Below are 17982 nucleotides of genomic sequence, written 5' to 3' on the forward strand. Positions count from 1 at the left end.
CAGTTTTCATCACAACCAAGCACCAGAACATTTTAGATGGGTCTTTTAAGTAATATAAGTTTATTGATACATGTGAAACTTTCTTTATTTATCATTAATGACTATGGAGAATAAGAGGAATAGTAAAGTTACTGTAGAATTGAAGCTGATGTTAGTATGTGGCTCAGCCTCCATGTGTTTAACCTGCACTTCAGGGGTGCTTTGGATCCAAGTAAGTTTAAGTAAAGGAAGTGGGCAAGTTGTGTTTTCGTTGGACTTTGAACCAAAGATATTTATGTATGTAATATAATGCACTCATAATCTCTCATCTTGTATCCTGAGAAAATACGAGTAGATGTTATGTGTTAAACAAATTAAACACAGTTAACTTCTTTATTGTCACCATAATAAAGCAACTCTAGCTACCAACTGAATTTTTAATTCCTATAGAGAAATCTGATGACTGTCTTGCAGTCTTACAGTAAATTACTTAATAACAAATTTACATTACATTACATATACATTTGAGAAATGTAAAATCATCGACAAGATAAGTTAACTTGTATCTCCAGTAAACATGTCCTGAATACTGGGTTTTTAACATTTTAAACAAAAATATGTTTACTTCTTTTTGTTCCAATCTCTTGTACAGATAATTTACTGGAAATTCTAAGCAACTTCTGATGGCTAGTTCCAGCAGGGTACACAAAGCCCAAACTCGTTTCTTCAAACTGACAGTGAATTACACACTTATCAGATCTCAATCCCATAGCACCTTTGACATGTGGCGCTACAGGAGATTTTTATCATGTGATGCTATCATTTCAGCATAGACCAAAAGCTCAGAGGAATGTTTCCAGCATCTTGTTGAATCTATGCGAATTAACACAGTTTTTTAAGGGAAAAGCAGATTGAACCTGGTGCTAGCACAGTGTACCCAATAAAGTGGTCAGTGAGTGTGTGTGTGCAGAGAGAGCAGCAATGCAAACTCAAATGGTTTGTAATAAGTTGTGATCTGCAGATACTTAAAGGGTTAACATTGATGCTGTTGGCTTGTATTAAGCATGAAATCTATATATAGGTATGTGTCACACTTAAGCATAGATTAAATAACATTACAGCTATTGGTTTGAAAAAAATCCTGCAACTTCACATGACGTCTGATTTTGTTATAAAGGTAAAAACGTACCAAAACTCTGGTGAATGCTTTTGAATGACTAAACATAAAGATGTTTATACATTCACAAACCTTCAAATTTAACTATACTGATTTAAAAAACAAAATAGGTGTTGTGTTTAATATAAGATTAAATAAGTTTATTCCATTGTTGCATTAAAACATAATGTTAAGCACATAAAACATAACAAAATCAGATTGATATATATGTAGTTTATAATAGGACCATACAAATGTAAAAGATTACCTGAAATCATAATAAATACTATAACGTAATATAAGTATACATTTAGGTAAAATATTATGCATTCATATATTTAAAAAATCAAATACATATTTATAGAATAATATAAAGATCTATGAAAGGTGGAAGCACAGAAACCAGTCGTAAATAATCACATTTCCAGAAGAAAAAACAATTTCAAGCCCTTTCAATCTTTTTTTTTTTAATGCATTTTGTTTAGAAAGTTTCCAAATGCCCAGATCATATATCGTGGAATTACTTTTAAGCTTGTTTACAGAACATTTTCCTGGTACACAGGGGAATTGCAAAATTGCATGTATGATCTGTTTCAAACCAGAACCTTACAGCAACGACATTATGGCCCATTAGCAGTCTTTATTCAAAGCCACAGCTCCAATCTAGTCGATGAATTATGCATTGGTCTGGATACAGAGTGCACTAATTGACTTAAACTATCCATCTCTGGTATTAAAATCCTCAGCAGGTGCAGATACTATCTTGCACTGCTGGAACAAAATGTTTTCTAATGCTTTGCATTGTAAAATCAGAAGTCACAAACTGTGAATTATACTGACTATAAAAGTATAAAAGTAGAAACTAATTCTCAGATCACTGGACAGCAACAGCTGCATGGCTGATTTACTAGAATAATGTTAATGCCTGTTTTGACACATTGCCTTGCAAACATACTATGTGAACTTGGCAATACACAAACAATATAATACATGCAACATTCCAGAGGGAAAAGATCAATTAAAAAGTGTTGAAATGAATAATTTCAAGGCATGCAGTCTTTTTATTTTGTTTTTTTAAATGTTGCTTTTATGTCGTGATTCAAATATCCCATTTTACAGACTATGCATTTTGGATTTCATTACTTTATGGCCTTTATAAGGACAGTTCAATCCAAAATAAAGTCATAATCCTAAGATATGTAAATGCAAACATAACTAGTATATCTAAAACTGGCCAACTCTCACCAAACAATCTGATAGACAAGTAGCACAGCAGGCCAGTTGAGGGTGTGTGTGTGTAGATTTGATTTCAGAGGTGAGCTTTCCCTTTTAAATGATTGGCTTTACCATATATGGACCAAATACCATCACCCTGACGGTATTTGTCATGCCACTCTGCTTTAAGTGCTCCAGGACGCCACTCGAGCCTGGCCAGTCAATCCCGGCTCCCCACAGCTGAAGGTCACTTTGGTCCTTAACCTTGAATGTTCTGTTGCTCTTCAGGATGGACTTCGACAACCTCAGCTGTAGTCTCACTTGCTGCTTTTGAAGCATCATCTTCCTGCTCGTCATCTGAGCTATCAGCCCATCGCCCAACCCTTCTGACTCCCTCAGCCACTGCTGGGGCATTAACACAGGGGTTGTGGTCATAGATCACAAGTTTTAACCCCTGCATGTGAGAAAGGCTAGGAAAATGACGTATTCTGTTCCGATCTACATCAACAACAGCCAGAGAGTGCATTTCAAGTAACACTGGTGGGAAATCTGGCAGTTGGTTCCCAGCAAGCCAAATACTTCGCAGCTCGTGCAGCCGTCCAAATTCTTTGGGTAAACTCCGTATCTGGTTATATCCGAGGTGCAGGGTCTTTAGATTTGAGAGCTCACAAACAACCTTAGGGAAAACAGTGAAGCAATTAGTCTCCAGCCACAGAGTGCTAAGTTCCCTAAGCTCTCTCAGCTCTACGGGGAGGTGATAAAGCCTGTTATTACCCAAGTAAAGAATACTAAGCTGGGGCAACCTGCATATGGCTAGTGGGAGCTCCTCAAAGCAGTTAAAATCGAGGGCCAGAAGCTGCAGCTTTCTCAGGCTCTGCACTTCAGCCGGTAAGCTGCTGAGGTTGTTGTCACTCAGGTAAAGCTTCACCAACTCATTGAAGAGACAGGCAGCAACAGGCAGCTTTCGCAGCTGTCGGCTACTCAGGTCCAGGGTCCGATCTAGTGGCATCTCCTTCAGGTCCCCAACTAAGAAGCGCTGGCAGCGTTCAGAAGGAATGAAGGCGAGAATACTTCTCATGGCATTGCCCATTTTTCTTACTGTTTCTGCCACAAGACTGTTACTCGACATCCATCTCCTTTATCTTCAAGTGAATTTCATGGTGTTCCATTAACGCTCCTCCACTTCCCCTCTGCGTTTATTCATCTTGATAATCAAGAAAAAAGAAACAGTGAAATCATACAACAGCTTAGGAAGGAGGATGACACATCAGTTATATTATGAAGTGCATCCTTTAATGTAATAAAGGGGGTGTTGTGTCAAGGTAATATATAATAAAATTAAACAGAAAAACATTGTAAGTGTTAAGATGTTCATACAAAAAATTCAAAATACCTTCTTTCTAATGTCTTGCTGATGATATCCAGTATGACTCCCAGTATCTCCTACAGTAAGCCATTTGTTTATCCAACTTAATGAGCTGAAAACTTATTGTATTCCCTGGGCAGATATTTCCCAGTGCAGTCCTCTCACTATCTCTCTGTGGCTCCAAGCTCTGCCAGACTCTCATGGCTATAGCAACCACTAGCTCTCTCCTCCCCATTTGTGCCTAATGACTTTCCCCTCTTCTTCTCTGAGATGACAGAGGTGGGAGAGAGAGAAACAGGGAGGGGCAGGGTGACATGGATAAGCAGAATAAGTGCTTTGTGATGAAAGAGCAACAAAGGTCATTTGCATTCTGCTGTAATCATCCCAGAGGCAGTCTTGGGTGGAAGCCACTGGGCTCAACAGGTGAAATGTTCTTAGCAATTTGCCAGTGTTTGCAGGGATATCAGATTACTTTGATTAGAGTATACTATGTTTTCAGTTATGGAAAATCTCTGTAGATCTGTGTTTTGCCAATGCCACATTGTATAGTCTTGGAAATGGGTTCATTTAGAATGAACACATAGCAAGTCAAATCCTCCAAATCCAAACAATCTTCATGCAAGCTTATACTCAAAGATGAATATCCTGTAAGTAAGCTGGATATCTTACAAGAGGTGTGAAGTGTCCATGCTATCTGACATATCTTCATTGGGGCTATTTTCCAACTAGATAAAATTAGGAAGGGATTTCATTGTCCTTATCTGAGGGGGCAATAGTTGACCCTCATCTGCTTTCACTCACTGACACACTGTTTTTATCACTTTCCCGCAGCCACTTACTGCCAGAGCACAATAGTGTGACTGTCATAAAAGATCCTGTTCATATTAAAAATCTGGATATCTCACAGGAAGGGAAGCACAGATATAATATATGGTTCCAGGGTGAAGTAACTGGAATGGAAACATCATTAATTTTATACCTGCCTTTTCTACTGTAAAACCCATTTATTTCCCCCCCTTACACTAGGCTTACTTGTTGTTCCCAAAGCTTTCAGCTATGTCCAGTTCTTTTCCTCAGCAGATAAATAATGATGATTGATGGTTTGCCAAACACTTTAAGTGTTTGGCAAACTAACTGATAAAGGATCATTATAACAGCCTTAAGACGCCATCTGCTGAGGAAGTCCATACAATGTGGTTTTAAGTTTCCGGGCCATATTAAATTCATGTGAAGCTGCTGTTTTCCAACCTCACTGAGTAATTCATGCCACTGTGAACAGTGTTAGCTCCTGCAGGTCCACTTTAAAATACCTCTGACTACCAGGCTTTTCTCAACTACTCATTTTATGTAAGATATGAACAGATATAGCCCCCAGTTTGTTGTGTGCTAATTTGATTAAATGTAGAGTAAAAACAAACAAACAAAAAACGTTAAGTAAAAAACAACCAAAAACCCAGTTGTGACATAAGGCCCTTGTCAACATGCAAAGTTCATGTTTTTGCACAGAAACCTGTGAGATTTGGGATACTCTATGAGATATGTGTCAAATGTGGTTGGTAACCAAACTTTTATTGCTGACAATCACATCCTCTGCAGTATGTAAATCCACACATTTATTTTACTGGAGTGAGACACCTGATGTTCACACGAGGGAGACAAAAACTCGACAGTGTCATATTTGCTTTAAATGACTGCAAAATCTTCTTTTTTTCTTTCCCCCTCCGTGAAGTACTTTTCTGGATATCTGTTGGTTCTTCTCCCAGCACCCTGTTAGGGAAACTATCAGATGTGTTCGTTTTTGTGTACGGAAGTGATCAGCAGGTTGTAAGGTCAGGGGGTAAAGGCTAGACCTCTTTCGATTGAGAATACTCACAGCCATCTTGGATCTAACGAAGCGAAGGGAAATTGATGCGGTGAGATTATTTTACTTATTTTTGTTCTTATGTTAAAATTGCCCTATGTAAATTAAACTCCGTCAGCTGGAGCTTTTTACCTCCCTTGCTTTCTTTCGTTTAAATACGTAGCACGTCGTTAGCCTTTAGCATCCGCAGATTGTCGCTATTGGTCTATCTGCTCCTACTGCCACTGCCTGCAATCGGAGCATAAACTGAGCCGTGAAAACACACAGCTGACAGTGGATAAACGGAGGCAAAGAGGGCCAGTGTTACTGGTAGCTAAACCACTGTGTATTTCTCAGTTTAAACGCTCTGTTACTTTGGTTGTTTTTAGAGTAGCCAGTTAGCAAGCTGACGTTAAGCTAGCTAAGCTAACTCAAAGTGACAAGCACCTAGCCTGCTAATGTTAGCTACCTAAACTAGTGTTGGCTAGCCTGTTAGCTTTGTTGCTGTTAAACACATCAATAGTAAAGTTTAACGGGATGGAACTTAACAACCAGTTCTGCTGTCATCTCATTTAGTTAACAGGTATCGTAGGGCTGCAGGTTTTGTTTTTTTTGTTGTAAAAGTCAAATAAATCAATCTTCATTTTAAATTCGTAGAGAAAGCAACTATTCAAAAGTTTATTTTAAGAACCGTAAGGTGCCAGTTGTAGCCCATTGAATTACAAAGAAATTATAACATATTGCATTTCCAGATGCTTCCATTTAACTTAGCCTTGCAGTCATATAAGATATCTTTTTGTTTATACAAAGGTTATGAAATATCAACGCTGTGTGGCGGCAGTAAAGTTCCAGTTGCACAAACAATACAATGCGGTGCTGTTAGTTTCAGACATGGGCTATTCAGTCTCAGATCATTGGGGTTTTTAACAACATTTTCTGCTCAGCCGTCTTTGATTTGCCTAAAAAAGTGTAGTCCAAAGTTTAAACATATAGACTGATTGCTGTGAAATTTCAGCATCGCATAGGAAGTACTTTAAATATAAAGTACTTGAGATATACAGTACTGTGCAAAAGTTTTAGGCAGGTGAGGAAAGATGCTGTAAACAAAGAATGCTTTCAAAAATGCAAGTGTTAATCATTTATTTTAATCAAACAACAAAATGCAGTGAAGGAACAAAAGAGAAATCTAAATCAAATCAGTATTTGGTGTGGCCACCCTTTGCCTTCAAAACAGCATCAATTCTTTTAGGTATACTTGCACACAGTTTTTGACGGAGCTCGGCTGGTAGGTTGTTCTAAACATCTTGGACAACTAACCACAGATCGTCTGTGGATTTAGGCTTGTCGATGATATATACGTGTGTGTTTCCCCCCACACATTGATTTGATATCTAAAGCAGTGTTTGAACTTGAATATCTGAGAATCTGTTAAAGAGAACTGGCTTCTTTTACCATGAAAGTGAATCAGGTTCTTTAAATGGGAGCAAATACAGTAAAAAGTTCCAAGAATTATTCAAATGTGTTTAAAAAAAAACCGTCTCATAGACTAACAAAAAAGAATAACATTAGTTATTAGTTAGAGACAGTTTCTGGAAGGTATTGACATATTTCACAATAGTACAAAATCAAACATGTAGAATGCTTAATCACAGAAATGAAGAAATAGTTATTTTTATTCAGCTACCATTCTGGATTGAGGAAGCCTAACAAGTTGTACTGCATAACAAAAATTTCAGCCCAGTAGTCTTACCAGATTAGAACAGATTTCTCTGGTTTCCAAGGTGCTCTCATTATAACTGAGAAAGTACTTCTGCTAAACATAATCTATGCAAATTTGTTATTTTCACTTGCTCCCTGACCCTTGCTCTAAGTTTAAAATGTAGTCACAGGGATTAAAAATGCAACAAGTACTCATGTAAAAAATAAAATAAAATCCCAAATACAAATAAGTATAGCAAAACAGGAGTAATGAGTCAGTAGTGTTCCAAGGCCAAGTTGCCATCAACACAAGGTGCAATTGGCAGTCTGATACAAGACTCTAACCCTAGGAGCTAAATTCTAATCTTAATTCCCCGTATGTGCTTCTTTAACTCTAATCCTTACCTATTAGCCAGTATGCCTTGAGCTGACTCCTATTCAAAACCCAGGAGGAACCAAAACTGGGATTCACCCCCTGCCTGCTTACCCTTCTGAACCTGCTTCCACCTTCCTTACCCCAGAGGAATGCTGAGGGGGTTTTAGGACACACAATACACCTTAACGGGTGGTTTGGATTGCTTGATGCCAATTTATTATCCACTTCTGATCCCTGCAATGTCTCCTTGCTAATTTCTTCTCCCCATCACAGACTTAGTAGAGTAGTATAAGGTGCAGGGTACTAGTGGTGACATATGTTTGTCTGTGCATTATCTTGACCAAACCAATTTGGCCGACGCACCATTTCGGAGAGAGTCTTTAGCAGAAAATGCGTACCCCTGTTCCTAATTCTTACCCTGCTGCTGCAACTGTGAGCAGAGATCAGGCAATTGCCACGCTGACTGCCTGAATGAATGCTGCAAGAATTATTCTATAAATACTAAAACTAAAAAAAAAATTTAATGTCCAATTTTGAAACCATAACATTTTTAGGCTAGTGTAGAAGTTGACCAGAAAATATTGTATAGGTCAAATCAAAATCAAATCACTTTTATTGTCACATCACATGTGCAGGTACATTGGTACAGCACATGTGAGTGAAATTCTTGTGTGCGAGCTTCACAAGCAACAGAGTTGTGCAAAATACAATAATGTAAACAAGCAAAATACAAGAATGGCTACATCTGAAACTAATAAATATATGTACTATATATATATATATATATATATATATATATATATATATATTAGGTTGAACCTTACTGGCTCTGAATTTTATCTAGTTCAAGTAGAAATCTAAAGAGAATTAAAATTCAAATCTAAGCCACAGTATAAGTTCAAAAAGTTCACTCTTGAGCGTCTGCTTTCTTTCACATGCACATTTTAATTAATGTTCCTTTCTCTCTCTTCAGGTGACAAAAGGCATGTTTGGTGCTAGAAAGAAATTTGTAGAGTTCGTTGACGTTGTCGATAACGACTTTACCGATGAAAGCATGTACTACAACCAGCCGACGATGTTTCCACATCGGTCGGATAAAGATGTGAGTTTTGTGTGCTGGTACACCTTTCTTACCTGTTGAAATTTTTTTTTCCACATTTATCTTACTCTGTTCTGTCCTTGAATGTTTTTCTCCAGATGCTGTCCTCTCCCTCACCATCGTCATCGGGTCAGCTGTCGCAGCTCGGTGCGAGTTTATATGGTCCACAAAGTGAGTGCTGACCTTTATCTTACAGCCTGTTACATCAGTTTTGTCATTTGTGATGGACTTAAAATCGTAAAGACAATTCTGCTTTTTACCTCTGAACTAGAGTTACTTAAAGTTTGATTGTGTTATTTGAACAGATAACTGAAAAGCTTTCTTTTGTCTTTGTGCAGGTGCACTCGGCTTCTCAGTAAGAGGCATGGGAAACAACACACCTCAGTTAAACCGAAGTCTAACGCAAGGGTCGCAGCTACCGAGTCATATCACCCCCACAACAGGAGTCCCCACCATGTCTCTCCATACCCCACCATCACCAAGCAGGTGAGTGTGAACTTGACTGATTAATCGTGCTGTTTAAGAAAACTTTGAATTCACTAAATTGGACGATGATGTTTTAACAGGGGGACGTTACCGATGAATTCGAGGAACGTGCTGAATCACTCTCAGGTCGGTCAAGGCATTGGGATAAGCGGCAGGACCAACAGCATGGGCAGCTCGGGGCTGGGAAGCCCCAACCGTAGCTCACCCAGTATCATCTGTATGCCCAAACAGCAGCCAGCACGCCAGCCCTTTACCATAAACAGGTAGATGGATTTAGTATTTATTGCACATATCCACCAGTGTTTCAAAGGAACATGGCCCTGTACTATGATGCAAATTCAACATACACAGGATGTCTTTCTGCTATCTGGGTTCAGTTATCTTAAAACTGGTGATTGAGCCAAGCAGTCACAAGAAGCTGATTATCAACTTAACAAGGCAACCCAGGGTTTCTCAATCTAGCTACCAGCATGAAAGAGGTGCTGTTTACAGCTTTTGACCAATCTGAAATGTGGATAAGTCTGTTGGCAGCAGAGCAGCTGATTTTGCAGAAAATGACAAAACTGTAATATGAGGAAAAATCTGAAGAAAATAATACATGCTGAACCCAAACCTGTGTGTGGTGTGTGTGTGTGAGAGAGAGAGTTTTTTTTAAATTTTTATTAAATAGTAGCGTAGTATTAAAAGCGCCATATGAATGTATGTGCGCTTTAAGTGTTTGATCAGGGAGACTCCCAGAGTCCTACTGTATTAATAAAGTTTAGCCTATTACAGCCTGAAAGAAAGCGGGTAAGAATGCAAGCTGCTGAAGTTAACAGGCACCTCACAGCTATCACAGCTCAATCAAGAACAGGAGAAACTAATACAGTGAATATTTACTTTACATTAAAGTTTCGATGTACACAAGATGTTTTTTTTTTTTTTTTAATCTTTCAGCTTTATCCCGGTCTGAGATTTTAAAAAAAGAAACAAAAAAAGTTCAAAACAAATAAGTAAAAATAGGCGCCCCGTTTGTAAATTTAGAACAATAAAATGGTTTGCACCCAACAGGAAAAATAAACTTATGTCTAAGAATCTGTTTCTAATCCAACACAGTGAACTACACAACTTTATCCATGCACTGAAATCCAAGGAACAGTGACATTTTGCAGAAAACTGATTGATGAGTAGGCACTGGTTTTGTACCTGTTTATCTTTAACTGTGAACGTAACATGCTCTGAAACAGGTTAGGATGTAAGTTACCATGGTGATGTACCACCTTTGTAATAATGAAAAGCCAGGGTTAACCTTGAAGTTACCTGGATGAGCTCAAATCTTGCTTCATAGTGCTGGCATGGGTTACCTTCGGTGTGTCCTTTTGTGTGTACAGTTGCTTTCTAAAACATCTTTTTCTAATTAAGGAAATGTTTGTATCCTTTTTCTTTCTTTTTTCTTATTTTTTTCTGTCTGTGCAGCATGTCAGGATTTGGGATGAACCGCAATCAAGCTTTCATGAACAACTCATTATCAAGCAACATCTTCAACGGCACAGGTTGGTTGTTCACTTTTGTCTAACCATCAGGAAACCATTAGGTTTCAGCTACTTTTAGACTAACATTGCTCTGTCTGTGTGTGTTTAAAGCATAAAAAACAGCCACAGCCTGATAAATAATACTGTTTCCTGCACAAAATCACAGCTTTCCATTAATGCTGCTGTTAGGGTCTTACAAGAGTTAACAGCAGCAAACAGTGCTACCCATCATACATAAACTGTGTATCCTTGAAATGAATTGCAGGAAATTAGGTCTGAATAAAAATCTCATTAAACTGATCTGACTCTTTTTAAACTGTTACATAAATACACATCAAAAAAGGGGAGAGCTGCTACATCCTTAATCTACTTTACAATAAGGCTACATTATTACATATTTACAAAAATAGTGTATTTAAGGATTCACATGTTTGTATTGTCCTTGTGTAACAGATGGGAGTGAAAATGTAACAGGACTGGATTTGTCAGACTTCCCTGCATTAGCAGATAGGAGTCGGAGAGAAGGGACCGGAAACCCTACACCAGTTCTCAACCCACTGACTGGACGAGCGCCTTATGGTAAGCCATTAGACTGTAGAAAGTGTCTTATTTTCCTCACATGAATCACTGACAGCACATTCCATCAACATTGGAAATGGATTTCAGCTGAAAACCATCAGATGAGCTTCATAATGTTAGCTAAGCTTTTGTTACACTGCACACGACAGACTATCATTGCTGATTGTACCATTTTGTTTGTTTTGTTTTTTTCTTTGCTGTTACACTTTCATCATCAAGTTGGCATGGTGACAAAGCCATCAACTGAGCAGACACAGGATTTCTCCATCCACAATGAGGACTTCCCTGCACTGCCTGGGCCAAACTATAAGGATCCCACGTTGAACAACGATGACAGCAAAACTGTAAGTCACACAGCACACTGGCAGAACTTTTTTATTTTTTTTGTGAGAAGGGTACAGATCAAAAGAATTGAAATAAATACATGCATTATTTTTCCTGCCTATTGATTTTTTCCCCCTTCCCTTTAGAACTTGAACTCCACAAACAAGAGCACATCCAATGCAGATGGGCCCAAGTTTCCCGGAGACAAGACGGCCTCAGCACAGAACAACAACCAGAAGAAAGGGATTCAGGTGTTGCCTGATGGTGAGTCTTCACTGCCAATCGTATTGCTGCTATTCCACCAAAACAACCCTTCTTAATTGCCTTGAGTGAGGCAGTTGGACGTGCTAACCTGCATTTGGGGTTAGATAATTATCAACTAAGCTACAGTGAGGAAACCAACAAAATAACGTTCATTGTAACACAGCCATAATCACTTTTCCATTAATTTACCTGTGATCATGAGTTCAAAGAGGTATTTAGTTGGTTTGTTCACAAAGTGTAGTTATTAATGCAGAGGTGATTTGACATTAAGTACTGAATCTAGCTCAGAGTCCAGTTTCTACAGTTTGTTTTAATCTTGAGTTGTCTTGCTGCTGCAGGTCGGGTGACGAACATTCCCGCAGGAATGGTGACGGATCAATTTGGCATGATTGGCCTACTGACGTTTATCCGGGCAGCAGAGACTGATCCGGGGATGGTCCATCTGGCGTTAGGAAGTGACCTCACAACACTGGGACTCAACTTAAACTCACCAGAGTAAGACAAATTTCATTACCCTGCAAATACATACTGATTTTTCCTATAAAAAACACACACACAAAGAAACAATAAAAATTTTTAGTCCAATAATGCATGTTACATCTGTCTGCTTTTATTTTTAATGAATGAATCTATTTAGTTCCCCACCGTTTCTTTGGATGGATGTAATCGTATTGTCATTAATGTATCAGTGGCTGAATACAAGAGGCGCAGTGTCTTTGTTGCCTTAGAATTAGCTTTTTATTATCTGCAGAAGGGGTGAGTCCCTTCACTGTCATTTTTATACATTAGGAACCTTTTGCATTTGTAACAGTCACGGGAGGAGCACTAAATCATACACGCTGGTCTTTTAAGTTTCAGGGTCTATGATTTTTGATATACATCAAATTTCATTCTTACTCAGAGGTAATAAAGAAATAAGAGGAAAGAGACTCCATTAGTTAAGTTTGCCCCCTGCTGACTGCATCAGTAGGTTGGTAAAAGTTGGTATTTTCAGAGTTTTTGACATTTCTTCCTGTTTTATCTAAAACGTTTAGCAAACAGTCTGCTTTTGATATTAATACTAGCAAGAACTGATTGCAACTAAACTCTTTGACAGAAACTTGTACCCCAAGTTTGCCTCTCCTTGGGCTTCCGCACCTTGTCGACCTCAAGACATCGGTAAGACATTAATTTGATGTATGACAGTCCTGAGTAGCTTTCAAGACCAGAGTCAGAGCAGGTGTCAAGACATTTGCATTAGTGCTGAGGAGGAGCAGAGAAAGGATGCAATGCAATCTTAGTATTTTTGTAAAATATTTACATTTTTAGTCATGTTTTTTTTTTTCTTTTTTAACAAAAACTGTTGTTGTGGAAATTAAAGTACAGACATACATGTGGCCCTTTAAAATTAGTGCAGCTAAAAAAACCTTCAACTATTTTATTACAAGTAGTTGGCTGTTGACAGAGTTAATTAATAAGATTTAGATTCTGGCAGGCCTCCTGGTTTTTGCTTTTTTTTATCCGACCTGGAGACCACATTTTTGGCATATCGGTAGCATAAATTTTCAAAGCCACAGTGAATTAAAACAGTTACACACTGCTTTAGACACTCTTGTGTGTGCTGCTAACCTATATCTGTATCTGCATTTTTAGACTTCCATGTTCCATCGGAGTATTTAACAAATATCCACATAAGGGACAAGGTAACCATGAACTTGAGCTCAATGTAAGCGGTTCAAAGATTAATGTAGTAAAATAAAATTAATCTATACTGTCTTGTCTTGACTCTAGTTGGCTGCCATCAAACTGTCTCGATACGGTGAAGACCTGTTGTTCTACCTGTACTACATGAATGGAGGAGATCTGCTACAGCTTCTGGCAGCAGTGGAGCTGTGAGTACTGACTTTTTGCTAGAAAGGTGTTTGTCTGTCCAGGAGATGATCACCTTACTTAGCAAAGAAGTTTAAAGGAGTCGTGTAAAGTCGACAGTCTTTGCAGTTGCTGCTTCGTATTAAAAACGTTTCACTGGCGAGCAGATGAGACAGTTTTGTGAAGAGGAAATTAAGCAATCCGTAAACAGAAAAACAAGCTAGAACATTATATAAAACTGAATCTAAATTCTAAACCACAGGGATTCTCTCAGCAGATGCAAATATAATTGACTTTTTCCTGACACACAAGTTCAGCAACATTCATCTACAACCCAGCTCAGTAGGCCTTCTAAGGCCCGTTCAGTCCAAAGGCCTCGGAAGACACAACTGAGAGCGGAAGCCAGGAGGGTTGAACCAACGCACATTAAGAAAAAGCCTAGACTACTTATTAACGATGAACATAGCTTGCTGATCTAAAAAGTAAAGGGTATGCAGAAGTGTTTTCAAATCTGCATTCATTCTTAATGACTTCTTCTTGTGTAGAAGTCCATGGGGGGGAAAATGAACCATACTCATCACTTGAGGTAATCTGTTTATCTCAGTTTCTGTTTTTTGTCCTATTTGGAGTTGAATAGATGACACAACAGGTTCTGTTATTTCCACCCCTCAGTTGTGACCAGATTTCAAAAACACTACATGGCAGTAGAGCAGGGCGATATGGCCAAAAATATTTATCACGATATATATTTGAAAATTTGCGATAACGATATAACCGACGATATAATTGATGCGAGACAAAATACAACTCCACAACATTACTAGCGCAAAAAGACAACCTTCCATTTATTTTCACTTAAACAAGAAGCTGGTTTTTATGTACATTAAAGCTTTATAAAAATGTAACAGTGCAAATGCAAATTCCTTGCTGAAAGTTTAACCAAAAGGCATTTCCAGTAGAAATGGGCTGACATATCCTGAGCATAACCATGTATAATATCCACTGAAGTTAAAAAGAGGTGCTTTGCAACATTAAACTGCAGTGTGCAGTACGTATTTTTCGGACCATAAGGTGCACGGGATTATAAGGCACATTAAGCGAAACAAAGCAGTCAGATAAATCAAACTTTATTAAACTCATTCTTCTTGCTTCCTCCACTTCTGTACCATTGATTCATTAATGTTGAATTCTCTGGCAGCTGCTCTATTCCCATGTTGTTGCAGTCTATTAATGACTAACCTCGTATTGTGGATGGATTATCTCAGTTGTTCTCCTGACTGAAGTTTGGTCCGTTTACAGCATCCTGCCATGCGATTGCATTTGTCTCTAACCATGAAGAACCTTCACATTAACTTTTATAAGTGGAAAAGTGTTAGTGTTCGTCCTCCAGCTTCACTGTTTATGTTATGCTAACATAGCTGTGTCGCTAGCGATCACGTAGCACATCATTATATACCAGCTAGCCCAACTTCAGTAACCCTACAAACGTCACTGCTGTTTAGTTTCCTGTCTTCATTTATGTTGGAAGTGATAGCAGAGCTGTACGTTTGATTTTTTTCAGAAATCTCTCAGTCAGAACATGCTATATCATGCTTAGGTAACTAGCGAAACTAGCGAGCTAACTTCCACTAGCTTCCTGCTAACTTCTAACTCCGTTAAATGTAATAACTTTAGTTTTCATGGATGCCTGGAAGTTAAACTTCATAGTTACACCTGGTAAAGCAGCAATGCTGATCGTTTTATTAAAGATGAAAGAATTTAGACAGTTTTTAACTCTAAGTGATGCTGCAGTGTTGTTTGACCTGAAGTATACGGAGTTTAGGACCCAGATTACTCCCAGATTTAAGAGCATCTTAGTCCGACAAATATGACAATAACAACGGCCGCTTGCATGTTCTGCAAAAAATGTGCTTTGTCGTGTATCTGACGGACAAACACCAAACCAGTTCCACATCACGGAAGTTGCACCATTTTTACAAACCAATTCTGGTTCATCTGTTTCACTCAACAATCGGCCATGTGCGTATGAAAACAAAGGCACTGCGCATGCGCGTTTTACTCCCATTCTATCGCGATATTTCATTTTCCTATCGTTGCCTAACATTATACCGGTATTACCGTGAACGGTATAATATGGCCCAGCCCTACATGGCAGTGCTCGAAACGGCCAAGTCAGGGTTTTAAAGTCGAACTACACAAGTACATCTCTTATAAACAAACCTTTGGAAAAAACGCTTGTAAAGCTTTAAAATGATGATCGATTCTGCTGTGTACTCTTAGATTAACACTTAACAAGGTACAATATTGTTTGTTTATGGAATAATTTTTCTTCTTTTGTATGAACATAATCATTTTTAGTTTTTGTAGAAATAGCTGGAAGTGTGAGTGAAACTCTTGAAATGAATCTTTCTTGGTCCCTGGTTAGCCACCAGGTGGCAGCGTTTTATTTATTTATTTATTGTAATACTTATTAATGTGTTCTTCACTCTCCAGCTTTAACCGGGACTGGAGGTACCACAAAGAGGAACGGGTTTGGATAACTAGGGCACCTGGCATGGAGCCTACACTGAAGACTAACACCTATGAGAGGGGTACCTACTACTTTTTTGATTGTCTTAACTGGAGGAAAGTAGCCAAGGTAAGAGTTGATATTATCAAGTTTTATTATTTTTAGTTTTGAGGATTAGAGCTATTATCTTAAAACTATCTGTTTCTCTAAGGAATTTCATCTGGAGTACGACAAGCTGGAAGAGAGGCCTCACGTGCCAACAACATTCAACTACAACCCAGCCCAGCAGGCCTTCTAAGGCCCAACCAGTCCAAAGGCCGCAGCTGTTCCTGTACACGACACCGTTGTCCAGGAGGGACGAGGAGGTCCACACAGCTTGGTTTTTTTTATTCCTCGAGGATTTGGCTCTTTGACTGTAGGGGTCATCACCACCATTAAAACTGCCCTGCATTTTCAAATTTACAAGCTGCCCCAAAACACCAACGAATGTTTTGTTTTTATTCTTCATGTTCCTCCTGTTTTTGTTTTTTTTGTTTTTTTTTCCTCCTCTCTTGTTTTGAGCAGGGTCTGTGTTATGTTTACGTCTCTGAATCTGAAGCCTGTTTTTTCTCTGAAAGGAGGACTGACCTTGTGGCACAGGGCAGTGACAGAACAAAGGTTATTCTTTGTATTTATACCAAGTGTTAACTGAATTAAAGACGGGGAAAAGAAACGTTGACATCCTAGGAAGCAAGTTAAAGGGTGAAAGAAATGCAATGTTTATTGTTGCACTATATTTAGTAATAAAAGAACACAAAATTTGTTTGTCCTTTTTTTATGTGAACACCCCCTGATAATTTCTCCCCCTCTTTTCTATTGTTATTTGCTTTTCTTTTGTTGTTGATGTTTTGAGTCAGGGAGCTCATGCAATTCTCCCACATCTATACGTTTCACCTTTTTAGCCTCCCTCCTTTCAATTTACATTCATCCTTCCACCCTGTTTTTGCGTCACCAAACCTTTTCTGTCACATACAGTTTCTTCGTCTCTCTGTGACGTCTGTGCTGCCCAAACATGGACACAAATGTAGGAGACTACTTTGATGGAGAAGTCCTCAGAGGCTGAACATCTACACGACTTTGCTCCAGAGCAAACAGAACTCTTTCCAGTCTTTGTTACAATTTTGTAAGAAATGTGTACATTTTTTTTCTTTGCATCACATAAATTAGTATATGTATGTACGAATGTGTATATATGATTGCTACATATATGTATGTGTGTGTGTGTATATATATATATATATATATACATATATATATATATGACATTTATTTTGGAAGAAATTTTGCCCTGACTTGTACCTCGTTTTTATGAGGTAAGCATGGATGCAATATGTGGATGCGACAGGAGTTTTCGGGATCTGCTGGACAGGGTGTCACATGACACTGGGCACTTGCATCAAACTAAAAAATATTAAAATGTCACATGAGGAAAGGCCTGAATCTAAGCCCCACCATTAAAAAATTAAATAAACCTAGAGATCATTATCATCCCCTGAATTTCGACTCAAACACAACCAAAAGGATGCATTTCATTTTAAGCTGATTGAACAGTGGTGGACAGCAGCATTTCATAGCAAACGGAAAAAAGACATGAGGAAAAAAAACAAAAAAACAGACCAATCTTGTATTTTCTGAATTTAAAATCTTAATTTCTTTGTATTAAAGCAGAAAAAGGCTTTCCTGAACCGTGTGT

General features: G+C 38.3%; 2 protein-coding genes across 3 annotated transcripts; one reads left to right on the top strand and one right to left on the bottom strand.

The window, feature by feature from the left end:
- Nucleotides 1-67: 67 nt before the first annotated feature.
- On the bottom strand, nucleotides 68-3938 carry lrrc10 (leucine rich repeat containing 10). Its single transcript, XM_080906973.1, has 2 exons — nucleotides 3744-3938; nucleotides 68-3554 (listed from the first exon to the last, which is right to left on the bottom strand). Exon 2 carries the CDS (start codon nucleotides 3477-3479, stop codon nucleotides 2610-2612), a length of 870 nt encoding a protein of 289 aa, XP_080763099.1. The 5' UTR covers nucleotides 3480-3554; nucleotides 3744-3938; the 3' UTR covers nucleotides 68-2609.
- A 1568-nt stretch (nucleotides 3939-5506) lies between these two features.
- Nucleotides 5507-17974, top strand: cnot2 (CCR4-NOT transcription complex, subunit 2). Of its 2 annotated transcripts, none has more exons than XM_080906885.1 (15): nucleotides 5507-5629; nucleotides 8604-8732; nucleotides 8828-8900; nucleotides 9068-9215; nucleotides 9296-9478; nucleotides 10671-10747; nucleotides 11180-11305; nucleotides 11525-11649; nucleotides 11776-11893; nucleotides 12232-12388; nucleotides 12990-13051; nucleotides 13526-13575; nucleotides 13664-13764; nucleotides 16235-16379; nucleotides 16462-17974. In XM_080906885.1, the coding sequence occupies exons 2-15, from the start codon at nucleotides 8616-8618 to the stop codon at nucleotides 16546-16548; spliced, it is 1569 nt and encodes a 522-aa protein (XP_080763011.1). In that variant the 5' UTR covers nucleotides 5507-5629; nucleotides 8604-8615; the 3' UTR covers nucleotides 16549-17974. The 2 variants fall into 2 exon arrangements, with proteins under 2 accessions (XP_080763011.1, XP_080763012.1); XM_080906886.1 differs by having other exon boundaries at nucleotides 11216-11305.
- Nucleotides 17975-17982: the final 8 nt, after the last annotated feature.

This window comes from Rhamphochromis sp. 'chilingali' (assembly GCF_963969265.1).
Source record: "Rhamphochromis sp. 'chilingali' genome assembly, chromosome: 2".
Taxonomy (NCBI): domain Eukaryota; kingdom Metazoa; phylum Chordata; class Actinopteri; order Cichliformes; family Cichlidae; genus Rhamphochromis; species Rhamphochromis sp. 'chilingali'.

What these genes read in the sequence shown, in the direction of transcription:
- cnot2 (XM_080906885.1), top strand. Translation starts at nt 8,616, where the DNA reads ATGTTTGGTGCTAGAAAGAAATTTGTAGAGTTCGTTGACGTTGTCGAT. An exon ending in CTCAACTTAAACTCACCAGA is followed by an intron (nt 12,389 to 12,989) that starts GTAAGACAAATT and finishes ACTCTTTGACAG; the next exon opens with AAACTTGTACCCCAAGTTTG. An exon ending in ACTGGAGGAAAGTAGCCAAG is followed by an intron (nt 16,380 to 16,461) that starts GTAAGAGTTGAT and finishes TGTTTCTCTAAG; the next exon opens with GAATTTCATCTGGAGTACGA.
- lrrc10 (XM_080906973.1), bottom strand. Translation starts at nt 3,479, where the DNA reads ATGTCGAGTAACAGTCTTGTGGCAGAAACAGTAAGAAAAATGGGCAAT.